The sequence below is a fragment of the Corythoichthys intestinalis genome, chromosome 13 (assembly GCF_030265065.1).
Source record: "Corythoichthys intestinalis isolate RoL2023-P3 chromosome 13, ASM3026506v1, whole genome shotgun sequence".
In the NCBI taxonomy this organism is placed as follows: Eukaryota; Metazoa; Chordata; class Actinopteri; order Syngnathiformes; family Syngnathidae; genus Corythoichthys; species Corythoichthys intestinalis.
The window spans coordinates 49,123,513-49,149,596 of record NC_080407.1 but is presented as its reverse complement, the minus strand read 5'-3'; the positions used below and the strand labels follow the sequence as shown (position 1 = coordinate 49,149,596).

The window sequence follows — 26,084 nt, the reverse complement described above, 5'->3', positions numbered from 1 at the left end:
GCGATTTATATCATGTCTTTTGATGGCTGCACTTCAATTCAGTTTGACTTGAAGGTAGTTCGTTAGTCTGTCCAATTATAAATTAAAAAGGTCAATTGATAAAATTACAGATGGAATCTTTGAGTCAGGGAACATTTCTTTGGCTAATTCTGAGAAGTGATCAGCAATAGTTGCCGGCAAATTGTGTTCGGTAACAAATTGGCAGAATCTACGCTTACGTCACTTTTCATTCTGTTGAAAATGTTTAGTTAAACTGTTTTGTTGCTTAGCAGGCAGGCATAGCACTTTCAGTTGTATTGTATTGTAGCCGACATGGGATATTAGATGGAAACTGTGTCACATCACATACATGTCTGTTAAATTTAACTGTCCATTTCAAATAATTTGAAAATTTACACTGTCATTGCTTGCAAAACGTTAAAAGTACTGCGTATGTTGTTGTGACAAGCTGTGTTTTAAGGCCCCCTGTTGACCGCCCTGATTCTGCGATGCATGAAATGTTCCTCATCAGATGACTCGATTATTCGAACTAACTAGTTGATAGATTAATCGACTACTAAAATAATCGATAGCTGCAGCAATACTGCCAACCCTTCCCAGTTCAAAAGGATTGAAATCTTAGAACGTGATCTTAAGTTCGTTGTCTGTGCATTTTGTTTGGCAACGCAGGCATGTGCTCATAATGTGTGTTGGGGTCAATCTGCAGGAAGGCGGCGGTCAATGATTAACCGAGCAGCCGGCCGATAGGCTTAAACGCATTGTCTTTGTGTACAACGGGAAAATACGCTCGGTTAAATTCCGGTTATTTTCAGCTGCGATTCTTATTGCTCTTACGATATTTGCGAGCAGTAAAGCGGGCCGCATATGTTTCTTTAGATAAACCGGCGAGCAAAAAGGGTGGGGGTTGCTATGGAGACGGGCAAAGTTCGTCGTTACGTAGACTTTTGACTGTGTTAAAGCACAGGTGTCAAACTCAAGGCCTGTGGGCCAGTCCACAGGTTACGACAGACGTTCTTGACGTACTCGTGATTTCGACTGTGCTTTATGAAGCTTTTTTTTACTTCCTTCGCGTTCAAAACGACTTGCATTTTAACAAAAAAACACTTGACGCAAAACAATTGGTGTTCAAACATCTATCTAGTTTGAGCAATATGTCAATTTAGTAAATGAAATTAGCCTAATTTCCCTAACAAAATCCGCTAGCTTAAATGCTACGAATGCAAACGTATTTACTATTCTCATAGCAAATCGCTCATGCATAATTCCACAAACTGTAGCTCTAAACTTAACTACAAATGCATACACAAACATAATATTAGCTGAAACAACTTACAGCCTTATGTGGGCCAAACCAGAGCGCATTTATCCTTTATGCATGTAAGAAAAGAGTCTGCTCCTCAGTCATACAAGGTGACAGCCTGACCCAACGCATTAAACAAAATTCAATATTTTTGGACTTTTTGTATAGTTATTTTTTTAGATTTAGGGGTACTTAAAGCAACACTCGGTAAATTTCCAACCTTTATAATATACAGTGGTATGAAAAAGTATCTGAACCTTTTGGAATTTCTGCATAAAATCACCATCAAATGTGATCTGATCTTTGTCAAAATCAGACAGATGAAAAAACAGTGTCTGCTTTAACTAAAACCACCCAAACATTTATAGGTTTTTATATTTTAATGAGGTTAGTATGCAAACAATGACAGAAAGGGGAAAAATAAGTAAGTGAACCATCACATTTAATATTTTGTGAACCCCCTTTGGCGGCAATAACTTCAACCATACGCTTCCTGTAGCTGCAGATCAGTCTGGCATATTGATCAGGACTAATCTTGGCCCATTCTTCTGTATAAAACTGCTGTAGTTCAGTCAGATTCCTGGGATGTCTGGCATGAATCGCTGTCTTTAGTTCATGCTACAGCATCTTAATAGGGTTCAAGTCTGGACTTTGACTTGGCCAATCCAGAACATGTATTTTGTTCTTCTGAAACCATTCTAAAGTTGATTTACTTCTGTGTTTTGGATCATTGTCTTGTTGCAGCATCCGTCCTCTTTTTAGCTTCAACAGTCTGACAGAGAGCCTTACGTTTTCCTGCAAAACATCGTGATAAACTTTTGTTAATGATTGCAAGTTGTCCAGGCTCTGAGGCAACAAACAGCCCCAAATCATGATGCTCCCTCCACTATGCTTCACGGTGGGGATGAGTTGTTGATATTGGTGAGCTGTTCCAGTTTTCCTGCACGCATGATGTTGTGTGTTACTCCCGAACAATTCAGCTTTGGTTTCATCGGTCCACAAAATATTTTGCCAAAACCTCTGTGGAATGTCCAACTGCCTTTTTGCGAACATTTGCAATAATGTTTTCTTACAGACAGCATTGGCTTCCTCTGTGGAGTCCTCGCATGAACACCATTCTTAGCCATAGTTTTACATATAGTTGATGTGTGCACAGAGATATTGGACTGTGCCAGTGATGTCTGTAAGTCTTTAGCAGACACTCTAGGGTTCTTTTTTTAATACCTCTCTGAGTATTCTGCGCCAAACTCTTGGCGTCATCTTTGGTGGATAGCCACACCTTGGGAGAGAAGCAACAATGCCAAACTCTCTCCATTGTTAGACAACTTCTCTGACTGTCGATTGGTAAACATCCAGAATTTTCAAAATGATGAGGTGAGTCAGCAACCAGCACACTTTTGCTCCATAGACGATGTTTATTGATTAGAAAATGCAGAATAAATGAGATTTATTGATTACAATCCCACAAGAGCGAGCAACAAGTATCAAGAACAAGTATAACAACAAGTAACGATGGCGTTAGATCTAGTTTGTCAATCCCAGAATTCCAGCATTACCGTTACAGCACAACAAAATGTTCCTTAACAATGAAAATCGCTTACCGTTGACAAATGAGCGGGGAGCCAACGCTCCGGCAAAGCGGCAAAGGAACAAAGCCAAGCGACCCGTACGTAATCCTCTGGCAGACTTCGGGTGGGGGGGTTGGGGAATCTCCCGACACTTATAGGCACGTCTGACGTGGGGACGCGGGTGGCCACTCCTCGCCCCAATGAAAACGCACCACCCGAACCCGTGGTTATGAGATTCCCCTCCAGTTGAGGCTCCCAGCGGTTAAAGTAGAATGTTTATTCTCGTGAGATTCCCTCCTAACTATGGAAGCCAAGCCCGTACTATGGTGCAAAACAAGTTATCTCGTGAGTTTCCCTCCTAACTATGAAACCCAAGGTGAAAAACAATAACAAGTTGCTACAATCTAGGTCACAGAGGCATAATGTGAATATTTTCTCCCATCACCCAGCTTCATACAAATCAACAATCCTTGATCGCAGGTCTTCAGACAGCTCTTTTGACCGAGCCATGATGCACATCAAGACAATTCTTACCAGGTGTGTGTTTTATAGTGGGCAGGGCAGCTGATTGGGCACACACCTGACTTAAGTTGTTTGCTAAAAATTGGTTTCAATTGCTCTTTAAGTTTCCTTAAGATTAGGATTCACTCACTTATTTTTCTCTCTTCTGTCATTGTTTGCATGCTATCCTTATTCAAATATGAAAACTGATAAATGTTTGGGTTGTTTTTGTTAAAGCGGGCACTGTTTTTACATCTGTGTGATTTTGACAAAGATCAGAAATGTTTAACAATCTGCAGGCGACCGGGAGATTGATTTTTGATTGACTGATGATTTTATGACACTGTGCGGTTGTGTGCTGTTCCTCATGGAAAATGCAGTCTAACACTGCCGCTTTTGTCCACCAGCGCCGCTAAAATCGACCCAAACTGAAAAGCTTCCAATTGTTTCTTCAAAGAGTTAATTCCGATTTATGCGGAAATTCGTTAGTCGTTCATAACCTTGGGATGACTTCAACTTGAATTTTTTTGGGTTGCGCACAACCCTCTAAACTGTGTTGTCATCAAAACCGGTTGGCAACACAAAATCATCTGCTTCCTTAATCATTTTGGCACACACATACTTGCATTCCAACTGCGCGTTCTTCCCTCTCGGTTTTGGCTCAAGTCTTGTAGGTATGCGTTTCACGTAGTGGATCGGAACCTTTTGGAATCTTACGATAACGGTGATCTCACGATATGGCGATACAATGATTTTCGATACATTGGTCAGGAAATCATTCTGCAGTGGTATGAAAAAGTATCCGAACCTTTTGGAATTTCTCACATTTCTGCATAGAATCACCATCAAATGTGATGTGATCTTTGTCAAAATCAAACAGATGTAAAAACAGTGTCTGCTTGAACTAAAACCACCCAAACAGTTATAGGTTTTTATATTTTAATGAGGATAGCATGCAATGACAGAAGCGGGAAAAATAAGTAAGTGAACCCTCTGCTTAAGGAGACTTAAAAACCTATTTTTACCGAACATCTTAAGTCATGTGTGTGCCTGTTTTCCACAGAATAAATGAGATTTATTGATTACAATCCCACAAAGGCAAGCAAAAAACAAGCAAAACACAAGTGGTAACGATGACGTTAGATCTAGTTTGTCAATCCCAGAATCCCCGCGTTACCGTTACAGCACAACAAACTGTTCCTTAACAATGAAAATCGCTTACCGTTGACAAATGAGCGGGGAGCCAACGCTCCGGCAAAGCGGCAAAGGAATAAAGCCAAGCGACCTGTACGTAATCGTCTGGCAGACTTTGGGGGGGTTGGGGAATCTCCCGACTCTTATAGGCACGTCTGACGCGGGGACGCGGGTGGCCACTCCTCGCTCACACGAAAACGCACCACCCGAACTCGTGAGACCCCCCCGCCCCCGAGGGTATGAGATTCCCCCCCAGTTGAGGCTCCCAGCGGTTAAAGTAGAATGTTTATTTATCTCGTGAGATTCCCTCCTAACTATGGAACTCAAGCGCGTACTATGGTGCAAAATAAGTTATCTCCTGAGATTCCCTCCTAACTATGGAACCCAGGCTGAAAAACAATAACAAGTTGTTACAATCTAGGTCACAGAGGCAATCATTCATCACATCACAAGGCATAATGTGCTAATGTTAAGGCATCACATAATACTTTCTCCCATCATTCCGCCCTTTGACCTGGATTGAATTTATCATAAGGCATAATGTGCTAATTCACTTCGGGTCACATAATATTTTCCCCATCAGTGCCCAATCACTGATAAGTGGTTTTAAGCTGCCCTACCCACTATAAAACACACACCTGGTAAGAATTGTTTTGATGAGAAGAATTGTCTGATGTGCATCATGGCTCGGTCAAATGAGCTGTCTGAAGATCCGTGTTCAAGGATTGTTGATTTTATATAAAGCTGGGAAAGGATCCAAAACCATCTCTAAAAGTCTGAATGTTTATCAATCGACAGTCAGAGAAGTTGTCTAACAATGGAGAGTTTGGCGCTGTTGTTGGCTAGATGATGATGATCTTAGAAGATGACGCTAAGAGTTCAGCGCAGAATACTCATAGAGGTAAAAAAAGAACCATAGAGTGTCTGCTAAAGACTTACAGAAATCACTGGCACAGTCAAATATCTCTGTGCACACATCAACTATATGTAAAACTATGACCAAGAATGGTGTTACTGGAGGGACTCCATGGAGGAAGCCACTGATGTCTAAAGTCTTAAAAAAAAAAAAAAAAAAAAAAAAAAACGTTGCTTGTTTAACGAATGCAAAAAAGGCACTTGGACACTCCACAGAGGTTTTGTCAACATATTTTGCGGACTGATGAAACCAAAGTTGAATTGTTTGGGAGTAACTCACAACGTCATGTGTGGAGGAAAAATGGAACAGCTCACCAACATCAACACCTCATCCCCACCGTGAAGCATGGTGAAGGGAGCATCATGATTTGGGGCTGTTTTGCTCCCTCAGAGCCTGGACAACTTGCAATAATGAATTCAAAAGTTTATCAGGGTGTTTTGCAGGAAAACCTGAGGCCGTCTGTTCGATAGCCGAAGCTAAAATTAGGATGGATATTGCAACACGACAATGATCCAAAACACAGAAGTCAATCAACTTCAAAATGGTTTCAGAAGAACAAAATACACGTTCTGGAGTGGCTAGTCAAAGTCCAGACTTGAACTCCATTGAGATGCTATGGCATGACCTAAAGACAGCAATTCATGCCAGACATCCCAGGAATCTGACTGAACTGAACAGTTTTGTAGAAAAGAACATTGCCTAGCTTAGTCCTGATCGATGGCCAGACTGTTCTGCAGCTACAGGAAGGGTCTGGTTGAAGTTATTTCTGCCAAAGGGGGGCTACAAAACAGTAAATGTGATTGTTCACTTACTTATTTCTCCCTCATTAAAATAGGAAAACCTATAAATGTTTGGGTGGTTTTAGTTAAAGCAGACACTGTTTTTTCATCTGTGTGATTTTGACGAAGATCAGATCTAGGGCTGTCAAACGATTAATTTTTTTCATCAAGTTAATCACAGCTTAAAAATTAATTAATCATTATTAATTGCAATTCTAACCATTTCTAAAATATGCCATATTTTTCTGTAAATTCTTGTTGGAATGGAAAGATAAGACACAAGAAGGATATATACATTCAACATACTGTATACATAAGTACTGTATTTGTTTATTATAACAATATTAAAAATTATAAAAAATTATAACATTCTGTTAAAGCGATCCATGGATAGAAAGACTTGTAGTTCTTAAGATAAATGTTAGTACAAGTTATAGAAATTTTATATTAAAACCCCTCTTAATGTTTTGGTTTTAATAAAATTTGTAAAATTCTCAGTCAAAAAATAAACTAGTAGCTCGCCATTGTTGATGTCAATAATTATACAATGCTCATGGTGCTGAAACCCATCAAATCAGTTGCACCCAAGCGCCAGCAGAGGGCGGCAAAACACCAAAAAACACAAGTAACAAGTGGACATGACACTGTGCTGTCATTTTAATCTGTTTGAGCGGGGCATGTGCGTTAAATGCGTCAAATATTTTAACGTGATTAATTTAAAAAATTAATTAACGTCAGTTAACGCAAAAATTTTGACAGCCCTGATCACATTTGATGGGGATTTTATGCAGAAATGTGAGGAATTCCAAAAGGTTCAGATACTTTTTCACACCACCATATTCTAAGAACCAACTGATTGAACAGATAAACAAGCTATCTTCATCCTTCTGCTGTAAGTTTATCACTAGTAGACGTCCAATCCATTGGAACTAGGAAAGTGGGTTTTTGTCGGGAGCATATCGATAACCGACAAAGTATAGCAATATATTACCTTTTCAGTATAATGTCACACACCTACTACTAAGGACCACGATGATACGGAAGTGATTCACTTGTACTTGGGGTGTTTTGACACCACGTTGACAAACACTCCTGACACCATGACAGAAGGGTGAGAAACAAGGCATGGGCGGATGGTTGGATGGAGGGAGGTCAACCACAGCCACTTGTGAAGTGTGTGAAGTCTCCGCACCTTTTCAATGGAGTGTCAGCTTTGACATTCTGTGTGAGTGGAGAGTAGGAAGTTGTCTGGGAAACGAGGCTAAGGGGAATCGTTAGCAGATGGGGGGGTTCATCATTAGCGCCAGATAATGAGGAAGGTCAGGGCAGGCAAGCGATGAGGTGGAGGGTCACTCCGGAATTGGAAGGCATTTGACATCTCACCCTTGGAATTTCAAACGATTCAAACATGCAGTTTCTGAGTCAATTGACGTATCCTGAGACGGCTAGCTTGTATTATTCGTGACTAGCGTGTGACATTATCGAATTGGTTAAGGTTATCGATATGCGCCTGCCAAGAATGGCATTATCGTTTTAAAAAGGTGTTGGAAAAATATAAGAAACCAACAGGTTGCCCCTGTCAACACTGTTGTCATCCAACGTGCCTCCTAGCATGCATTGCAGCGCTACAGATGTAAATAACGACCAAATGAACCACCATGAACCAATTGGCTGCAAAGCTTCATTGCTTCAAGATGGTTCATTTGACCATCATCATACATTTGCTGCCACTCCCTGTCAACACTGTTGTCATCCAACAAGCCTCCTAGCATGCATCGCAGCGCTACAGATGTAAATAACGATCAAAATTCGTGTTCTGTGCTAAATATTTCTTCAGTTACTGTTCCAGTTGTTTCAGGACTTGCTAGTTATGGTATTTGGTAACGCTTTTGACAGTGGTATTATAAGACCAAATGAATCACCATGAAGCTTTGAACCAATTGGCAATTCATCGTTGCAGTACTAAAATAAACTGAGCAATTGCGGTCCTACCATAAACAAATCGTATAATGCTAATGTTTACTACAATTGGCTAACTTGCATGGCAAAACTCCGCTAACTTAAATGTGATATAATGCTCATGTTTACAACAGTTGACTCACTTGCATAGCACAAGTCTGCTAGCTTAAATGCTATGTAATGCTAATGTTTACAACAATTGGCTCACTTGCATATCAAACAGTCCGCTATCTTAAATGCTATATAATGCTAATGTCAATTTACTACAATTGGCTAACTTGCATGGGAAAAAACTCCATTAGCTTAAATGTTATATATTGCTAATGTTTACAATAGTTGACTACGGTAACTTGCATCGCAAAAGTCTGCTAACTTGTATGCTAAATAATGCAAATGTTTACAACAATTGGCTAACTTGCATAGATAAATTCTGCTATATTATATGCTATATAATGCTGATGTCTACAACAATTGGCTAACTTGCATAGCAACGTCCGCGATCTTATATGTTATATAATGCTAATGTTTACAACAATTGGCTAACTTCCATAGCAAAAGTCTGCGAGCTTAAATGCTATATAATGCTAATGTCTACAACAACGGCCTAACTTGCATAGCAAAATTCAGCTATATTATATGCTATATGCGAATGTTTACAACAATTGGCTAACTTGCATAACAAATGTCCGCTAGCTTAAATGCTATGTAAAGCTAATGTTTGCAACAATTGGCTAACTTGCATGTCAAAACTCCGCTGGCTTAAATGTTATATAATGCTCATGTTTACAACAATTGCTTAACTTGAATAGCAACAGTCCGCTTGCTTAAATGCTTTTAAATGCTAACGGTTTACACCAAGATACCGTGAGGGGTGCTGTTTACGCGACTTATCTATATTGTGAGTCTTGTATCGTGAGCTCCCCAGAGGTTCTCACCCCTATTTGAAACCCTGTTTATTTTGAAGAATTTCATGTCCTTGAATTCTGGAGAAAAATACATCCAACAAACAGCTAATTGAAGCACATGGCCGCCTTCTTTGGTGATTTTCACAGCGCGCTAATTAGGGAGCGGGTCCAATGACAGATCTGTCGCCTACTTCCCAACAATAAGCACAGCAGGACATCAAAATCATGTCTGGCCAACTTGTATTATAGTTTTCAAGCTACAGTAGGCCGAAGTCAAAACAAACCAAATTGTGTGTTCATCTTTGCGTGAAAGCAACAAGCGAAATGTTGTTAGCGGTCACATGAGCTGATAGATCGCATTCCTCCGGGGCAGCGCTCGACTGTCTTTGTGTTGGCGATTCTTTTGCTCAATGAAATCGGCGACGGACGAGAAGGAAGTAGACTGACACATGGTTGTCAGTCAGTGAATTCAGTTACACAATCAAAGGTCAGAAGTTTGGAGATTTATTGACAGTTAGCAGACCGAAGGATTTTCTGAACTTTGCCAATCTTGACATCTCTTTTATGCTTATCTGCGCTCACAGGAAACGGCTCGGGCCAAAATTAGAGCGCAAAGTAGATGATTTTAAACGTTAACTCATTGGCTGCCATTGAGTTGTCCTCAAAAAGAACTGTTTTTACATTGACCAGACAGTAAGGTTGACATATTAGCAAAACAGCTATGTTATTCCATTAACTCACTGGCAGCAACAGTAATAGGGTGGTAGGTGGGTTCCACACTTTTCTGTATGGCGGGGCTCCTGGGATCTCCTATTCATCTGGGCTGTCTGTTGCAGGGGGGAGTCCTCCCTGCGGCGGTCTCTAGGCGTTCTCACGCCTTCTTCTTTACTTGGGTGTCCTCCTCGGGCCCCGGCGCGAATCGCCAGCTGGGTGCCAGAGGGGTGCCATCCCATCTGGGTGGGGATCCTTTCCTGCCTCAGGCCTAGCGGGCCGTGGGGGTCCTGCGGTGTGCAACGTCGGTTGGAATGTGAGAGACAGCGAGAGCCTAAAGTGGTATTTGACATGTGGCAAAATGGATTTTGCCATGTGGCATTTTTTTCGCCAAGTGGCAAAATGGATTTTGCCATGTGGCATTTTTTTTTTGCCATGGGGCATTTTTTTGCTATGTGGCAAAATGGAGTTTGCCACGTGGCATTTGTTTTGCCATGTGCCAAAAAGGATTTTGCCATGTGGCATTTTTGCCATGTGGCAAAATGGATTTTGCCATGTGGAAAAATGTATTTTGCCATTTTTTTTTTTTTTTTTTTTTTTTGCAATGTGGCTTTTTTTTTTTTGCCATTTCTCTTTTTTTTTGCCATGTGGCGTTTAAAGCCATGTGGCAAAATGGATTTTGCCATGTGGTATTTTTTTTGCCAAGTGGCATTTTCTTGCCATGTGGCAAAATGGATTTTGCCAAGTGGCATTTTTGTTGCCATGTGCCAAAAAGGATTTTGCCATGTGGCATTTTTGCCATGTGGCAAAATGGATTTTGCCATGTGGAAAAATGTATTTTGCCATGTGGCATTTTTGTTGCCACATGCCAGAAAGGATTTTGCCATGTGACATTTTTTTTTGCCATGTGGCATTTTTGTTTGCCCTGTGGCAAAATGGATTTTGCCATGTGGCATTTTTGTTTGCCATGTGGCAAAATGGATTTTGCCATGTGGCATTTTTGTTTGCCATGCGGCAAAATGGATTTTGCCATGTGGCATTTTTGTTTGCCATGCGGCAAAATGGATTTTGCCATGTGGCATTTTCTTTTGTCATGTGGCAAAATCGATTTTGCCATGTGGCATTTTTTTGCCTTGTGGCAAAATCGTTTTTGCCATATGGCAAAATTGATTTGACGCGTGGCAAAATGGATTTGGATTTTGGAAAATTTGGACGTGCATAGCCGCCAATGGCATAGCCTGACTTGGGTGTCAGCTGAATGTCACTGCTCTCTAATGTAAAGTGTATGGTCAAAAAGTTTTTCTGCCATTTAAAATGAATGGAAAATTCCGACGTGCATCGTCGTCAATGGCATGGACGTGCATGGCCTTCAAAACTGCCATATCCCCACAAAAATAAAAATGCGACAAACCAAAATCCATTTTGCCACACACCCAATAAAAATGTCACATGTCAAAACCACGCAGCATTTCAATGAATTAGGTTGCCGGGCAGATTTCGTCTCCGCAGTCAGATTGCTGGCTGTAATTACAGTCAATAGCTGGGTGTGCGCGGGCGTGTACATATATGACCGCATAATGTTCATACGGCTAAACGTGCTGTTCTGTCATTGTGAGGTCACCACGTCGGACGAAAACATTCGAAAGTGATATTTAAGCTTGTGTTGATTGTTATTCTTTTGTGTGTCAGGAGCCCAGCAGCGCGTCACCCACTCTAGTAACCCTGAAAGTCGACCCAGGTGGTTTCTTCCTCTACTGGACGGGAGCCGCCAACATGGTGAGAGAGACAGTTTTGCTAATTTGTCCTCGTCTTGTCCCTCGTTTCCTCCCTCTTCATTACGGCCCTTCCTGCCCGCCACTGCTTAAAGCCATTACCGTGGCCATATTAGATTGCACGTTGGAGGCATTTAGCGGAGGTTATTAGCTGACGGCAATGTGATCGCAGGATGTGGGATGGGACCAATTTGTGGTCATTAGCTCAATGGCTGCTAGATAGACGTCCAATCTATTTGAAGTGGGAGGGTTGGCAGCGTCCGCCTCAAATGGTTATATCGTTTTAAAAAGGTGTTGCTGCTTAAAAAATAGGAACCAGCAGGTTGCTATCAAAAATCTTCCATTAGGATAGTGTTTACGATAGTTACTGGATTGGACGTGTAGTGCCGTCAATGGCAGCAAAACCAGAGCATTCACACTTTCACAGCCAGTCTTTCGTGGGCATTTACAGGTCTCTTCTTGTTAAAATTAGTACATTTACTGGTTACTTCCTGTTGATTTGGAGTCACTTTGGGAATATGTGTGAGTCACTTCCATTTCAGTAACCCAAAATCAACAGGACGTGACCTGCAAAGGCCCCTAAATCAACAGGAAGTGAACCGTAAATGCGCCAAAAGGAAAAGGAAGTGACCAGAAATCAACAGGAAATGACGTGAAATGCCCCAGTAACCCGAAATCAACAGGAAGTGACCCGCAAATGACCCAAAATCAACATGTAGTGACCCATAAATACCTCCAAATCAACAGAAAGGGCACGTAAATGTCTCAAAAGGAAAAGGAAGTGATTGAAAATCAACAGGAAATGACGTGAAATGCCACAGCGACTCAAAATCAAATAGGATGTCACCTGCAAATGCCCCCAAATCAACAGGAAATAACCCCCTAAATGTCTCAAAAGGAAAAGGAAGTGATCGAAAATCAACACAAAATGACCTGAAATGCCCTAGTAACCCAACATCAACAGGAAGTGACACGCAAATGCCCCAAAAATCAACAGGAAGTGACACGCAAATAACTCAAAAATCAACAGGAAGTGATCAAAAACCAACATGAAATTACCTCAAATGCCCCATTGACCCAAAATGAACAAGAAGTGACCTGCAAATGCCCCAAAATCAACAGGAAGTGGCCGGTAAATACCACAAACCAACAGGAAGTGGCACGCAAATGCCCCAAAATCAACAGGAAGTGACCGAAAATCAACAGGAAATGACTTGAATTGCCCCAGTAACCCAAAATCAATTGGAAGTGACCCGCAAATGCCCCAAAATTAACAGGAAGTGACCTGCAAATGCCCCTAAATCAACAGGAAGTGATCGAAAATCAACGGGAAATGACGTGAAATGCCCCAGTAACTCAAAATCAACAGGAAGTGACCCACAAATGCCCCAGAATCAGTAGGAAGTGCATATGCCCCCAAATCAACAGGAAGTGATCAAAAATCAACAGGAAATGATGTGAAATGCCACAGTAACCCAAATCAACAGGAAGTGACACACAAATGCCCAAAATCAACAGGAAGTGACCCGTACCAAAAATCAACAGGAAGTGACCTGCAAATGCTCCAAAATCAATAGGAAGCGACCCGTACATGCACCAAAATCAACAGGAAGTGATCGAAAATCAACAGGAAATGACATGAAATGCCCTATCCATCCATCCATCCACCCATCCATCCATCCATCCATCCATCCATCCATCCATCCATCCATCCATCCATCCATCCATCCATCCATCCATCCATCCATCCATCCATCCATCCATCCATCCATCCATCCATCCATCCATCCATCCATTCATCATCTTCCGCTTGCCCCGGGGTCGGGTCGCGTCGCGGGGGCAGCAGCTTTAACAGGAAAGCCCAGTTTTCCCTCCCCCCAGCCACTTCAACCAGCTCCTCCGGCAGGATCCCAAGGCGTATCCAGGCCAGCCAAGAGACAGTCTCTCCAGCGTGTCCTGGGTCGTCCTCAAGGCTTCCCGCCGGTGGGACATGCCTGGAAAACCTCTCCAGGGACTGGCGTCCAGGAGGCATTCGAACCAGATGCCCGTGCCACCTCAGCTGGCTCCTCTCAATGCTGAGGATTAGCGGCTAGACACAGAGTCCCTCCCGGATGACCGAACTTCTCACCCGATCTCGAAGAGCGAGCCCGGACACCCTGCGGAGGAAACTCATTTCGGCCGCTTGTATCCGGGATCTTGTTCTTTCGGTCACGACCCACAGCTCGTGACCATAGGTGAGGGTAGGAACGTTGACCGACTGGTAAACGGAGAGCTTTGCCTTTCGGTTCAACTCCTTCTTCACCACTACAGACCGGTGCAGTCCGCATTACTGCAGACGCTGCACCGATCCGCCTGTCGATCTCCCGCTGCCCTCCTACCCTCACTTGTGAACAAGACCCCAATATACTTGAACTCCTCCACTTGGGGCAGGATCTCATCCCTGACCCGGAGAGGGCACTCCACCCTTTTCCGACTTGGACCATGGTCTCGGATTTGGAGGTGCTGATCTTATCCCAACCGCTTCACACTCGACTGCGAACCGCTCCAGTGAGAGTTGGAGGACACGGCTTGATGAAGCCAACAGCACCACATCATCTGCAAAAAGCAGAGATGCAATGCTGAGGTCACCAAACCGGACCCCCTCAACGCTTCAGCCATAAAAATTATGAACAGAATCGGTGTCAAAGGACAGCCTTGGCGGAGTCCAACCTTCACTGGGAACGAATTGCGGACCAAAATTTGACACCGGTGGTACAGGGACCGAACAGCCTTTACCAAGCGGCTCGGTACCACGTACTCCCGGAGAACCCCACAGGACTTCCCGAGGCACACGGTCGGACGCCTTCTCCAGATCCACAAAACATATGTAGACTGGTTGGGCGAACTCCCATACACCCTCGAGGACCCTGCCGAGGGTGTAGAGCTGGTCCGCTGTTCCACGGCCGGGACGAAAACCACACTCCTCTCCAGCACCCCTGAATAGACTTTACCGGGGAGGCTGAGGAGCGTGATCCCCCTATAATTGGAACACACCCTCCGGTCCCACTTCTTAAAAAGGGGGACCACCACCTTGGTCTGCCAATCAAAAGGCACTTTCCCCGATGTGCATGCGATGTTGTCGAGGCGTGTCAGCCACAGCAGCCCTACAACATCCAGAGCCTTTAGGAACTCCGGGAGGATCTCATCGACCGCCGGGGCCTTGCCACCGAGGAGCTTTCCAACCACCTCAGTGACTTCCACCCCACAGATCCGAGGGTCCCCCTCGGAGTCCCCAAACTCTGCTTTCTCAAAGTAAGGCGTGCCGGTGGAATTGAAGAGGTTTACCAAATACTCTCTCCACTGACTCACGACGTCCTGAATCGAGGTCAGTAGTGAAATGCCCCAGTAACCAAAATCAACGGGAATTGACCTGCTAATGCCTCAAAATCAACAGGAAGTGACCCGCAAATGCCCCAAAATCAACAGAAAGTGATTGAAAATCGGCAGGAAATGACATGAAATGCCCCAGTAACCCAAAATCCACGGGAAGTGACCGAAAATAAACAGGAAATGACGTGAAATGCCCCAAAATCAACCCATTGCTCATTGTCTGCCATATAGACGTCCCAGCCATTTGAAGTGGGAGGGTTGGCAACCGACCCTCTCACTTCAAATGGATTTGAAGCTTACAAAAGAACTAATTGCCGGGATCCTGTACATGTTTTCTTCTTCCACATTATGCTAACGCGTCTGCGTGTTTTGAGATAATAGGCCATCCGTCGCCCGGGGTGTCGCCGTGACACTATTCAATAAAGATTTATTTAAAGAGAGTGTAAGCAGGATGACATATTTGAAAGTAACCATATTGTGGTCTCCGCCTCCTTTCCTTGAAACAACAGCAGGCGTGGGAAAGTGGGCAGAAATGGGGGTGATTTTCTCCGCCTCTGCCGCATTTCTCCCTCGTTCTTCTATCCGTCACTCCCGCAAAGTATAATGGACATGTCAGTAGCACCTGAGGGGCCCCCCTCCTGGGACGTAATTGACTCACCGCAGACCATTTAGCCTGAAATGGGGTTCAATTGATCCTTCATACACAAATGGCTAACAATTTTAAGTGTGTGGGCTTTTAAATGGATTGTTTTGACCAGCAACAATTGACACTAAAAGCAGTTAACAATAAAGTTCCACCGCAAAAACCTAAAAATCTTATTAAGCTCCGCCCAGGTCCAAGTACTGAGTTCATAAAGTACATCCAGAAGTTACTGACTTGGACAGAAAGACGACTTCTTGCGGAAGTTGAGTGTGTCATTAGATAATGTGACAGCTTCCTCCCCTCTTCCTTGTGCTTTTATCTGGCGGGCACACTCAATTCCAAAGAACAGAAATTCAGCGTCTGCCTACAGTATGACACAAACAAACCCCCCAAAAAACTTTATTTGGTCAAAAAAAAAAATTTTTGGACACTATCTTTGCACGTAATGCAAAAGCTACCATTTATTATATTGTTTTACATATATTTTTTTCAAAGGCGTTTTTTCCCAGCCAAAATCGTTCGACCCACCGACATCGTTCATACACCAAAATTACCAGAATTCTCCCAAAGAAATGACCGTTGGTCCAAAAATGAGGGTTTAAAAAAGTAAATCAAAACACTACTTGTCCAACGATTTTTGTCCAAAACACATCAGTCAGACACCCAAAAAATTCAGGACGCTAAGGGGCACAAAAAATTTGCCAAAAACATACCCATTCGTTTCTAAAGGGCAAAATTTCCCATTGATTTCCAATGACCCTATTTGCCATTCATTTCAATACAGAAACTTCCATTCACTCCTATCGATTATCGACCCAAGTGACCCAAAATCAACTGGAAGTGAGTCTTAAATGCCTCAAAATCAGCAGGAAGTGACCCAAAACGAACAGGAAATGCACCTGAAATGCTCCCAAATTAACAGAAAGTGACCCCGAAATACCTCAAAATCAACAGGGGTGACCCTGTGATGCCCCAAAATCAATAGGAAGTGACCCAAATCAACAGGAAGTGACCCTGAAATGCCTCCAAAATCAACAGGAAGTGACCCTGAAATGCTTCAAGATCAACAGGAAGCGACCCTGGAACGCCCCAAATCAACAGAAAGTGACCCCGAAATGCCTCAAAATCAACAGGAGTGACCCTGAGATGCCCCAAAATCAACAGGAAGTGACCCAATATGAACAGGAAGTGAACCTGAAATGCTCCCAAATCAACAGAAAGTGACCCCGAAATACCTCAAAATCAACAGAGGTGACCCTGATATGCCCCAAAATCAACAGGAAGTGACCTAAATCAACAGGAAGTGACCCTGAAATGCCTCAAAATCAGCAGGAAGTGACCCGGAAATGCCCCAAAAGGAAAAGGAAGTGACCCTGAAATGCTTCAAGATCAACAGGAAGCGACCCTGGAACGCCCCAAAATCATCAGGAAGTGAACCAATGTGAACAGGAAGTGACCCCGAAATGCCCCCAAATCAACAGGAAGTGACCCGATATACCAACCATCACAGCAAAGCTATGATTGCAATTTCTCCAATAACTTCATTTTCTAGTTATATGGGGCTTTGCCTTGCAGATTTTGGGTGGATACTCTGCCCTCTAATGGCAACATTGACTATGATATAATTCATTTCACATGGCTGAATCCAGCTGCTCCCTGTTAAGACCAACATAAGGAAAATTTTGATCGCGCAAATGTTTTTTATAGGTATATTTAGCAGTTTTTTGTGGAAATATGTGTTTGAATAATTTTTAAGAGCATTGTAAAAAAAAAAAAAGTTTGCATTTTACAGCATTTAAGCTAGCAGACGTTTGCAATGCATGTCCTTTTGTTGTTCTGTACCTAAATCCTCATTTATTATTTTTTTAATACAGTTTGAGGCTAATCTCAAGTATTCTATTTACTTTTATATGAAACTGCAATTCGGCGACGGCGTATATGACATAATTCATTTCACATGGCTGAATCCAGCTGCTCCCTGTTAAGACCAACACAAGCTTTTGTTTGAGTTATACTTTTTGAATGCATTCGGAATTTAGTTATGGTATATTTAGCCATTTTGTGTGTTTGAATAATTTTTAAGAGCATTGTAAAGAAAAAGAAAAAAAAAAGTTAGCATTTTATAGCATTTAAGCTAGCGGACTTTTGCTATGCAAGTTAGCAAATTGTTGTAAACATTAGCATTATATAGCATATAAGCTAGGAGATTTTTGTTATGCAAGTTAGCCAATTGTTGTAAACATTAGCATGATATAACATTTAAGCTAGCAGAGTTTTGCAATGCAAGTTAGCCAATTGTAGTAAACATTAGCATCATACGATTTGTCTATGGTCGGACCGCAATTGCTCAGTTTATTTTCATGCTGCAACAATTAATTGATTAACTCGAGTAATTCAATTAGAAAAAAGATTTGAATTAATTTTGCTGCTTCGAATATTCGTCTAATTAATGTGGCGTTGCAATGGTTTGTTTTGAAAGTGTTTGCATTTAGTTTTATTGATTTGGGTGGATACACTGCTCTCTAGTAGCAACAATGAATACGACATAACTCCTCTCTCCTTTATTCAGCTGCTTCCTGTTAAGACCAACATCAGCTAAGTTTTTGTTTGAGCTAATGTTTTTTGAATGCATTCGTAATTTAGTAATAGGTATATTTAGCCGTTTTTTTGTGTTTGAATCATTTGTTTGGAGCATTGTTAAAAAGAAAAGAAAACAAAAAATGTTGGCATTTTATAGCATTTAAGCTAGCGGACCTTTGCTCTGCAAATTAGCCAATTGTTGTAAACATTAGCATTATCTAGCATATAAGCTAGCGGACTTTTGCTATGCAAGTTACCCAATTTTTGTAAGCATGAGCATTTTATCGCATTTAAGCTAGCGGAATTTGGCTATATAAGTTAGCCAATTGTTCTTTTTTTGTACTTAGATGATCATTTATTTAGTTTTTTATACCGTTTGAGGCTCAGCTCAGATTTTAAAATTTTTTTACGTTCCTTATCTGATTACTCGATTATTCGAACTAACTAGTTCATCGATTAATCGACGACTAAAATAATCGATAGCTGTAGCCCTAGTTTAAGCTATTGGTATATTGCCCCCATCTGGCTAAAACAAGTGTAATAAAGATAAGCTAAGTGAACATTAAAAGCGTTTTTTAAGTACTTTACTGGCAGTGACGACGATATAGCTCCGATTTGAAACATGGCCATGAAATATGCTTATCCATCTCTTCACAGACCACACGATGTTTGAAAATAGCCATAATCCTCCCCCTTTATTTACGGCTGATTGTTAGCTTCAGCAAGAAGGGAACAATTACAGCGCTTGTCCAAAGGTCATAGGTCTGGTCTCGCTCCAGGTCGAAGGGGGATCGGTTTCCGACACGCTGCCAACACGCGACATTTGAACCCGACCGCAATTGGTCACCCGAGGCGCGTGTGGTTAGCGTTCTTTAATAAAAGGCGCGGCGCAGGAAAGGAGTGGCGCTCTCTTGATTGTTTTCTTGGCCTTTATTATGTGCGGATGGCTAAAGTAAGACAGTGGCGTGGACAAGAAGAGATAAAGTCAGAAAGTGGGAACAAAGTGCAGTAACTCTTAAACATACACTGGTTAAATATAGTCTGACCTTTTGATTGGCAACAAAAGACAGCAGGCTAGTTCTTAGCAATGTAGACTCAATTTTAGATGGACCGTGAGAAACAAACGTGATATTTGCCATGTGGAATAATAGATTTTGGCACGTAGCAATTTTTTTGCCATGTGGCGAAATGGACTTTGCCGTGTGGCATTTTTTTGCCGCATGGCAAAATCAATTTTGCTTCATGGCAAAAAAATGCCGCACGTCAAAAGAAGATGCCACATGGCAAAATCAATTTTGCCACATGGCAAAAAAAGGCCACACGGCAAAATCAATTTTGGCACATGGCAATAAATGCTACATAGCAAAATCAATTTTGCCACATGGCAAAAAATGCTACATGGCAAAATGAATTTAGCCACAGGCAAAAAAAATCCGACATGGCAAAATCAGTTTTGCCACATGGCAAAAAAATGCCACATGGCAAAATCCATTTTGCCACATGGCAAAAAAATGCCACATGGCAAAATCCATTTTGCCACATGGCAAAAAAATGCCACATGGCAAAATCCATTTTGCCACATGCAAAAAAAAAAAAAAAAGCCACATGGCAAAATCCATTTTGCCACATGCAAAAAAAAAAAAAGCCACATGGCAAAATCCATTTTGCCACATGCAAAAAAAAAAAAAAAAAAAAATGCCACATGGCAAAATCCATTTTGCCGCATGGCCAAAAAAATGCCACATGGCAAACAAAAATGCCACATGGCAAATCAATTTTGCCACGTGCAAAAAAACGCCACATGGTAAAATCAATTTTGACACATGGCAAAAAAAATTATTCATGGCAAAATCAATTAAGCCACATGGCAAAAAAAAATGCCACATGGCAAACAAAAATGTCACATGGCAAATCAATTTTGCCACATGCAAAAAAACGCGACATGGTAAAATCAATTTTGACACATGGCAAAAAAAAAATGCTACATAGCAAAATCAATTTTGCCACATGGTAAAAAATGCTATGTGGCAAAATCAATTTAGCCACATGGCAAAAAAAATGCCACTTGGTAAAATCAATTTTGCCACATGGCAAAAAAAAAATGCGACATGGCAAAAGAAAATGCCACATGGCAAAATCTATTTTACCACATGGCAAAAAAAAATGCCACATGGCAAACAAAAATGTCACATGGCAAATCAATTTTGCCACATGCAAAAAAACGCGACATGGTAAAATCAATTTTGACACATGGCAAAAAAAATGCTACATAGCAAAATCAATTTTGCCACATGGCAAAAAATGCTACATGGCAAAATCAATTTAGCCACATGGCAAAAAAAATGCGACATAGCAAAATCAATTTTGCCACATGCAAAAAAAATGACACTTGGTAAAATTAATTTTGCCACATGCAAAAAAAAAATGCCACTTGGTAAAATCAATTTTGCCACATGGCAAAAAAAAAGCGACATGGCAAAAGAAAATGCCACATGGCAAAATCTATTTTACCACATGGCAAACAAAAATGTCACATGGCAAATCAATTTTGCCACATGCAAAAAAACGCGACATGGTAGAATCAATTTTGACACATGGCAAAAAAAAAAAAAAAAATGCTACATAGCTAAATCAATTTTGCCACATGGCAAAAAAAATGGCACATGGCAAAATCAATTTTGCCACATGGCAAAATTCAATTTGCCACATGCAAAAAAAAAACGCCACAAGGTAAAATCAATTTTGCCACATGGCAAAAAAAAAAAAATACCACATGGCAAAAAAAAAAATGCCACATAGCAAAATCAATTTTGTCACATGGCAAGAACTTTTTGTTCTCGGCCCTGCTGGAATTTTATCATATTTTCCAGATTATGAATCATATTTTTTTTCTTCGTTTGTGCTGCAGTGAAGCTAAAAATGAAGAATTTGATGGGTTTAGTCGTGGTTTGGAGTTATTGTGTTGTTAAGGCTAGAGTTAGCTAGATTACTGTCAATAAATTGCATTAGCATGCTATTTGGCTAGTTATTGCTCTTTTGATTATTTGATGATTACTATTGTGATATGATGTTTGTTCTTCCCCCAATATGCGACTAATAGACAGAAAAATGTGTAATTTTAACCGAGCAAAACATGCGTGACATGCCGAGGCAAGCTAGTAAATATTTGGCTTTGAAGGACTTGAGACTTTAATCTCGTATTTTGTGCAATTCTGCTCGCGCATTTAACGCAAAGTCCAATGTGATAAATGGCGGCGCGCTGACAGATGAATGAAGCTCTACAGCTGCAACAACTAACTTAATATTACTCAGCGAGACACAGAGACCAGCTGAGCACAAGGCCGGAATATGTCAGGAATGTCCTCGCAGAAACAGTCGACCTTCTCGGCAAGCGCGCCCCCCGCCAGCGCTCGGACGAACGACAACATGCGCCAAGCTGGCGCATATGATTAGACAAATCTTGCTCAACAAGTCAGGATGTTTCACAAGTTTGAGCCTGCGTGTCGGCGCTTAGCCAGTAGCAAAATGTTAACTGTCAAAACGCATACAAAGTTGTCGTCTCCGTTCTTGCTGTCTCCAAGGAGTCGCCATGGCGATGTGCAGAATGAAACCACAGCCTGTGGGAGAGCAGGACGCTTTTCAATGATTGCCTGTGTGCGCGTCCTACAGACCCAGAAGCGCTTTATTCCCCCTAGGACCAAAATTATTCTGCGCAGGACATAGTTTGAGTCCAACTCCCTTTTGAAATATGATTTATGTCCATTTTCTGGTTCCCTTCTGTATATTTACATGCCTTTATGTTGACATATGAATGTCTCAATGTGAAAAGCAATAACCATTTGGCAGAAAAAACGGACTCGAGTCACAAGGATTAGGACTCGAATCGCACATTTGATGGCTCGCAACATGAAGGAAAAAAACAGACTCTGACTTGACTCACTTGAGCTGGGAGGGTCTGAGACTTGACATGAATTTGTGAGGCAACAACTCAGGACTCGACTCGTGAGACAATGACTCGAGACTTGGCGAGCTGACTCGACAAACTTGGATTGTTGATTGGTTCTCAACTGCCAGTGATCTGCTTGATCGCCTGGGCAGCTCGCCCATGGAAAAACCTGTGACTTGAGTCATGAGACAATAACACAAGACTCAACTCGCTGTCTCGAAAAACTTTGATCGTAGATTGGTTCCCAACTGCATGTGATCTGCTTGATCGCCTTGGCCGCTCTCGCCATGCTCTCACAGAACAACCTGCGACTTGACTTGACTCGTGAGACAATGACTCAAGACTCGTCGAGCTGACTTGGGAAAACTTGGATTGTAGATTGGTTACCACATGTGGTGTGATCCGCTTGGTCGCCTTGGCCGCTCTCGCCATGCTCTCACAGAACAACCTGTGACTTGACTTGACTCAACTCGACTTGACTTGTGAGACAATGACTCGAGACTGATCAAACTGACTCGAAAAACTTTGATCCTAGATTGTTCCCAACCGCCAGTGATCTGCTTGATTGCCTTGTCCGCTCTCACTACACCCTCACGGAACAACCTGTGACTTGACTTGCCTCGACTCTACTTGACTCGTGAGACAATGACTCGAGATTCAGCAAGCTAACTCGAAAACTTGGATTATAGATTGGTTCCCACATGACAGTGATCTGCTAGGTCACCATGCCCTCACGGAACAACCTGTGACTTGACTTGACTTGACTCGTGAGACAATGACTCGAGACTGAACAAGCTGACTCTAAAAACTCTCAAAACTTGGATCGTAGATTGGTTCCCAAACGCCAGTGATCTGCTTGATTGCCTTGGCCACTCCCGCCACGCCCACACGGAACAACCTGTGACTTGACTTGACTCAACTTGACTCGTGAGACAATGACTCGAGACTGAATAAGCTGGCTCTAAAAACTTTGATAGTAGATTGGTTCCCAACTTCCAGTGATCTGCTTGATCACCTTGGCCGCCCTCAACACGCCCTCACGGATCAACCTGTGACCCTACTTGACTCGTGAGACAATGACTCGAGACTCAATAAGCTGACTCGAAAAACTTGGATCGTAGATTGGTTCCCAACCGCCAGTGATCTGCTTGATTCCCTTGGCCGCTCTCGCTACATCCTCACTTAACAACCTGTGACTCCACTTGACTCATGAGACAATGACTCGAGACTGAACAAGCGGACTCTAAAAACTCTCAAAACTTGGATCGTAGATTGCTTCCCAACCGCCAGGGATCTGCTTAATCGCCTTGGCTGCTCTCTCCACGCCCTCACGGAACAACCTGTGACTTGACTTGACTCAGCTCGACTTGACTCGTGAGATAATGACTCGAGACTTAACAAGCTGATTTGAAAAACTTGGTTGTAGATTGGTTCCCACCTGCCAGTGAGCTGCTTCGTTGCCTTGGCCGTTCTCCCAACACCCTCACAGAACAACATGTACCTTGACTTAACTCGACTCGACAACCTTTTGACTTGACACGACTCATCATTACAACCTTGTGACTCATCTTGACTCGACAACTCGAGACTCGACTCGAGTCGACATGACCTAAGCTGACTCTAAAAACTTTGATCGTAGATTGGTTCCCAACTTCCAGTGATCTGCTTGATCGCCTTGGCCGCTCTCAACACGCCCTCACGGAACAACCTGTGACTTGACTTGACTCGACTTGACTCGTGAGACAATGACTCGAGACTGAACAAGCTGACTCTAAAACCTGGGATCGTAGATTGGTTCCCAACCGCCAGTGATCTGCTTGATCACCTTGGCCGCCTTTGCTACACCCTCAGGGAACCTGTGACTTGACTTGCCTCGACTCTACTTGACTCGTGAGACAATGAATCGAGATTCAGCAAGCTAACTCGAAAACTAAGATTATAGATTGGTTACCACATGACAGTGATCCGCTAGGTCACCACGCCCTCACGGAACAACCTGTGACTTGACTTGACTCGACTTGATTCGTGAGACAATGACTCGAGACAGATCAAGCTGACTCGAAAAACTTGTATCTTAGATTGGTTCCCAACCGCCAGTGATCTGCTTGATTGCCTTGGCCGCTCTCGCTACACCCTCACGGGACAACCTGTGACTTGACTTGCCTCGACTCTACTTTACTTTACAATTCGGCAAGTTAAGTCGAAAACTTGGATTGTAGATTGGTTACCACATGACAGTGATCCGCTAAGTCACCACGCCCTAACAGAACAACCTGTGACTCGACTCGACTACACTCATGAGACAATGACTCAAGATTCGGCAAGCTAACTCGAAAACTTGGATTGATAGATTGGTTACCACATCACAGTTCGCCTTGGCTGCTCTTACCACGCCATCACGGAACAACCTGTGACTTGACTCGACTCGTGAGACAATGACTCGAGACTCAAAAAGCTGACTCGAAAAACCTTGATCGTAGATTGGTTCCCAACTGCATGTGATCTGCTTGATTGCCTTGGCCACTGTCGCTACGCCCTCACAGAAGTACATGTGACTTGACTTGACTCCACTCTACAACCTTTTGACTTGACACGACTCATCGTTACAACCTTGTGACTCGTCTTGACTTGACATGAACTCGAGACTAAACTTGACATAACCTTATGACTCGACTTAACTCGACATAACCTTATGACTCCACCCGAAATAACCTCATGACTCGACTTGCCCACAACAGGTAAGACAATATTTTGCGCCCCCATACTTGACATTTTCTATTTTTCCCCCCATCACTGACAGTTTTTAGCTACCAGCATAGCCAATTTCAGTAAAAGTAGAAGACACAATATTTTCATTTGAGTACAAAGTAATCCCAAATCAAACTGCGAACCTGTGCAAGCTGCTGACCCAGAGATTGGGACATTTGACTCCCTTTCACCCTGCTTAAACACATAACAGGCCAACAAACAGCGACACAGATGTCATTTTTCAAAAATCTTTTCTTTTAGGAAGTGGAGATCCTGGACATCAGTACCATCAGGGACACCAGAACAGGAAAATACGCCAAGCAACCAAAGGTATGTTAATATGCGTGTGTGCGTTATGTTGTCACCTCCTGCCGCTGACGAATCCCTGCCACTCAAGTGTAACTGTCACCAAAACGTGTACAGTCTGAGTCGCTTCTGATGTTGCAAAAGGTGACAAAAGTGCTAATGAGACACCGCGCAGATGGACCAGGAAATGACACAAGCGCTAATGGAAACTGGGTGTCATCAACACAACATCAAATATAGCCAAGAATTGAGGCTAGCGAGCTTGTTTGTTCGTGATTAAAGCATTCCGGATGTCACGATCGTCCAATACAGTGGGGCAAATTTAGTCAACCACTAACTGTGCAAGTTTTCCCACTTGAAAATATTAGAGAGGCCTGTAATTGTCAACATAGGTAAACCTCAACCATGAGAGACAGAATGTTTTTTTTTTTTTTTTAAAGAATTTATTTGCAAATCATAGTGGAAAATAAGTATTTGTTCAATACCAAAAGTTCCATCTCAATACTTTGTTATGTACCCTTTGTTGGCAATAACGGAGGCCAAACGTTTTCTGAAACTTCAGAAGCTTTTCACACACTGTTGCTGGTATTTTGGCCCATTTCTACATGCAGATCTCCTCTAGAGCAGTAATGTTTTGGGGCTGTCGTTGGGCAACACGGACTTTCAACTCCCTCCACAGATTTTCTATGGGGTTGAGATCTGGAGACTGGCTAGGCCACTCCAGGACCTTGAAATGCTTCTTACCAAGCCACTCCTTTGTTACCCTGTGATGGAGGAATATATTACATTATGCCTTTGTGATGTATGATTGCTTCTGTGACATAGATTGTAACAACATCTATTGTTTTTCACCTTGTTCCCATAGTTAGGAAACGCGCTTGAGTAGG

General features: G+C 42.4%; 1 protein-coding gene across 1 annotated transcript in view; it reads left to right on the top strand.

Annotated features, from left to right (window-relative positions):
- plcb3 (phospholipase C, beta 3 (phosphatidylinositol-specific)) overlaps window positions 1-26,084 on the top strand; it is a 53,606-nt gene that overhangs the window by 3,783 nt on the left and 23,739 nt on the right. The window contains exons 2-3 of the mRNA XM_057855061.1: window positions 11,523-11,609; window positions 25,153-25,221. Coding sequence (XP_057711044.1) covers window positions 11,523-11,609; window positions 25,153-25,221 — 156 coding nt within the window. The remainder of the gene's footprint in view (window positions 1-11,522; window positions 11,610-25,152; window positions 25,222-26,084) is intronic.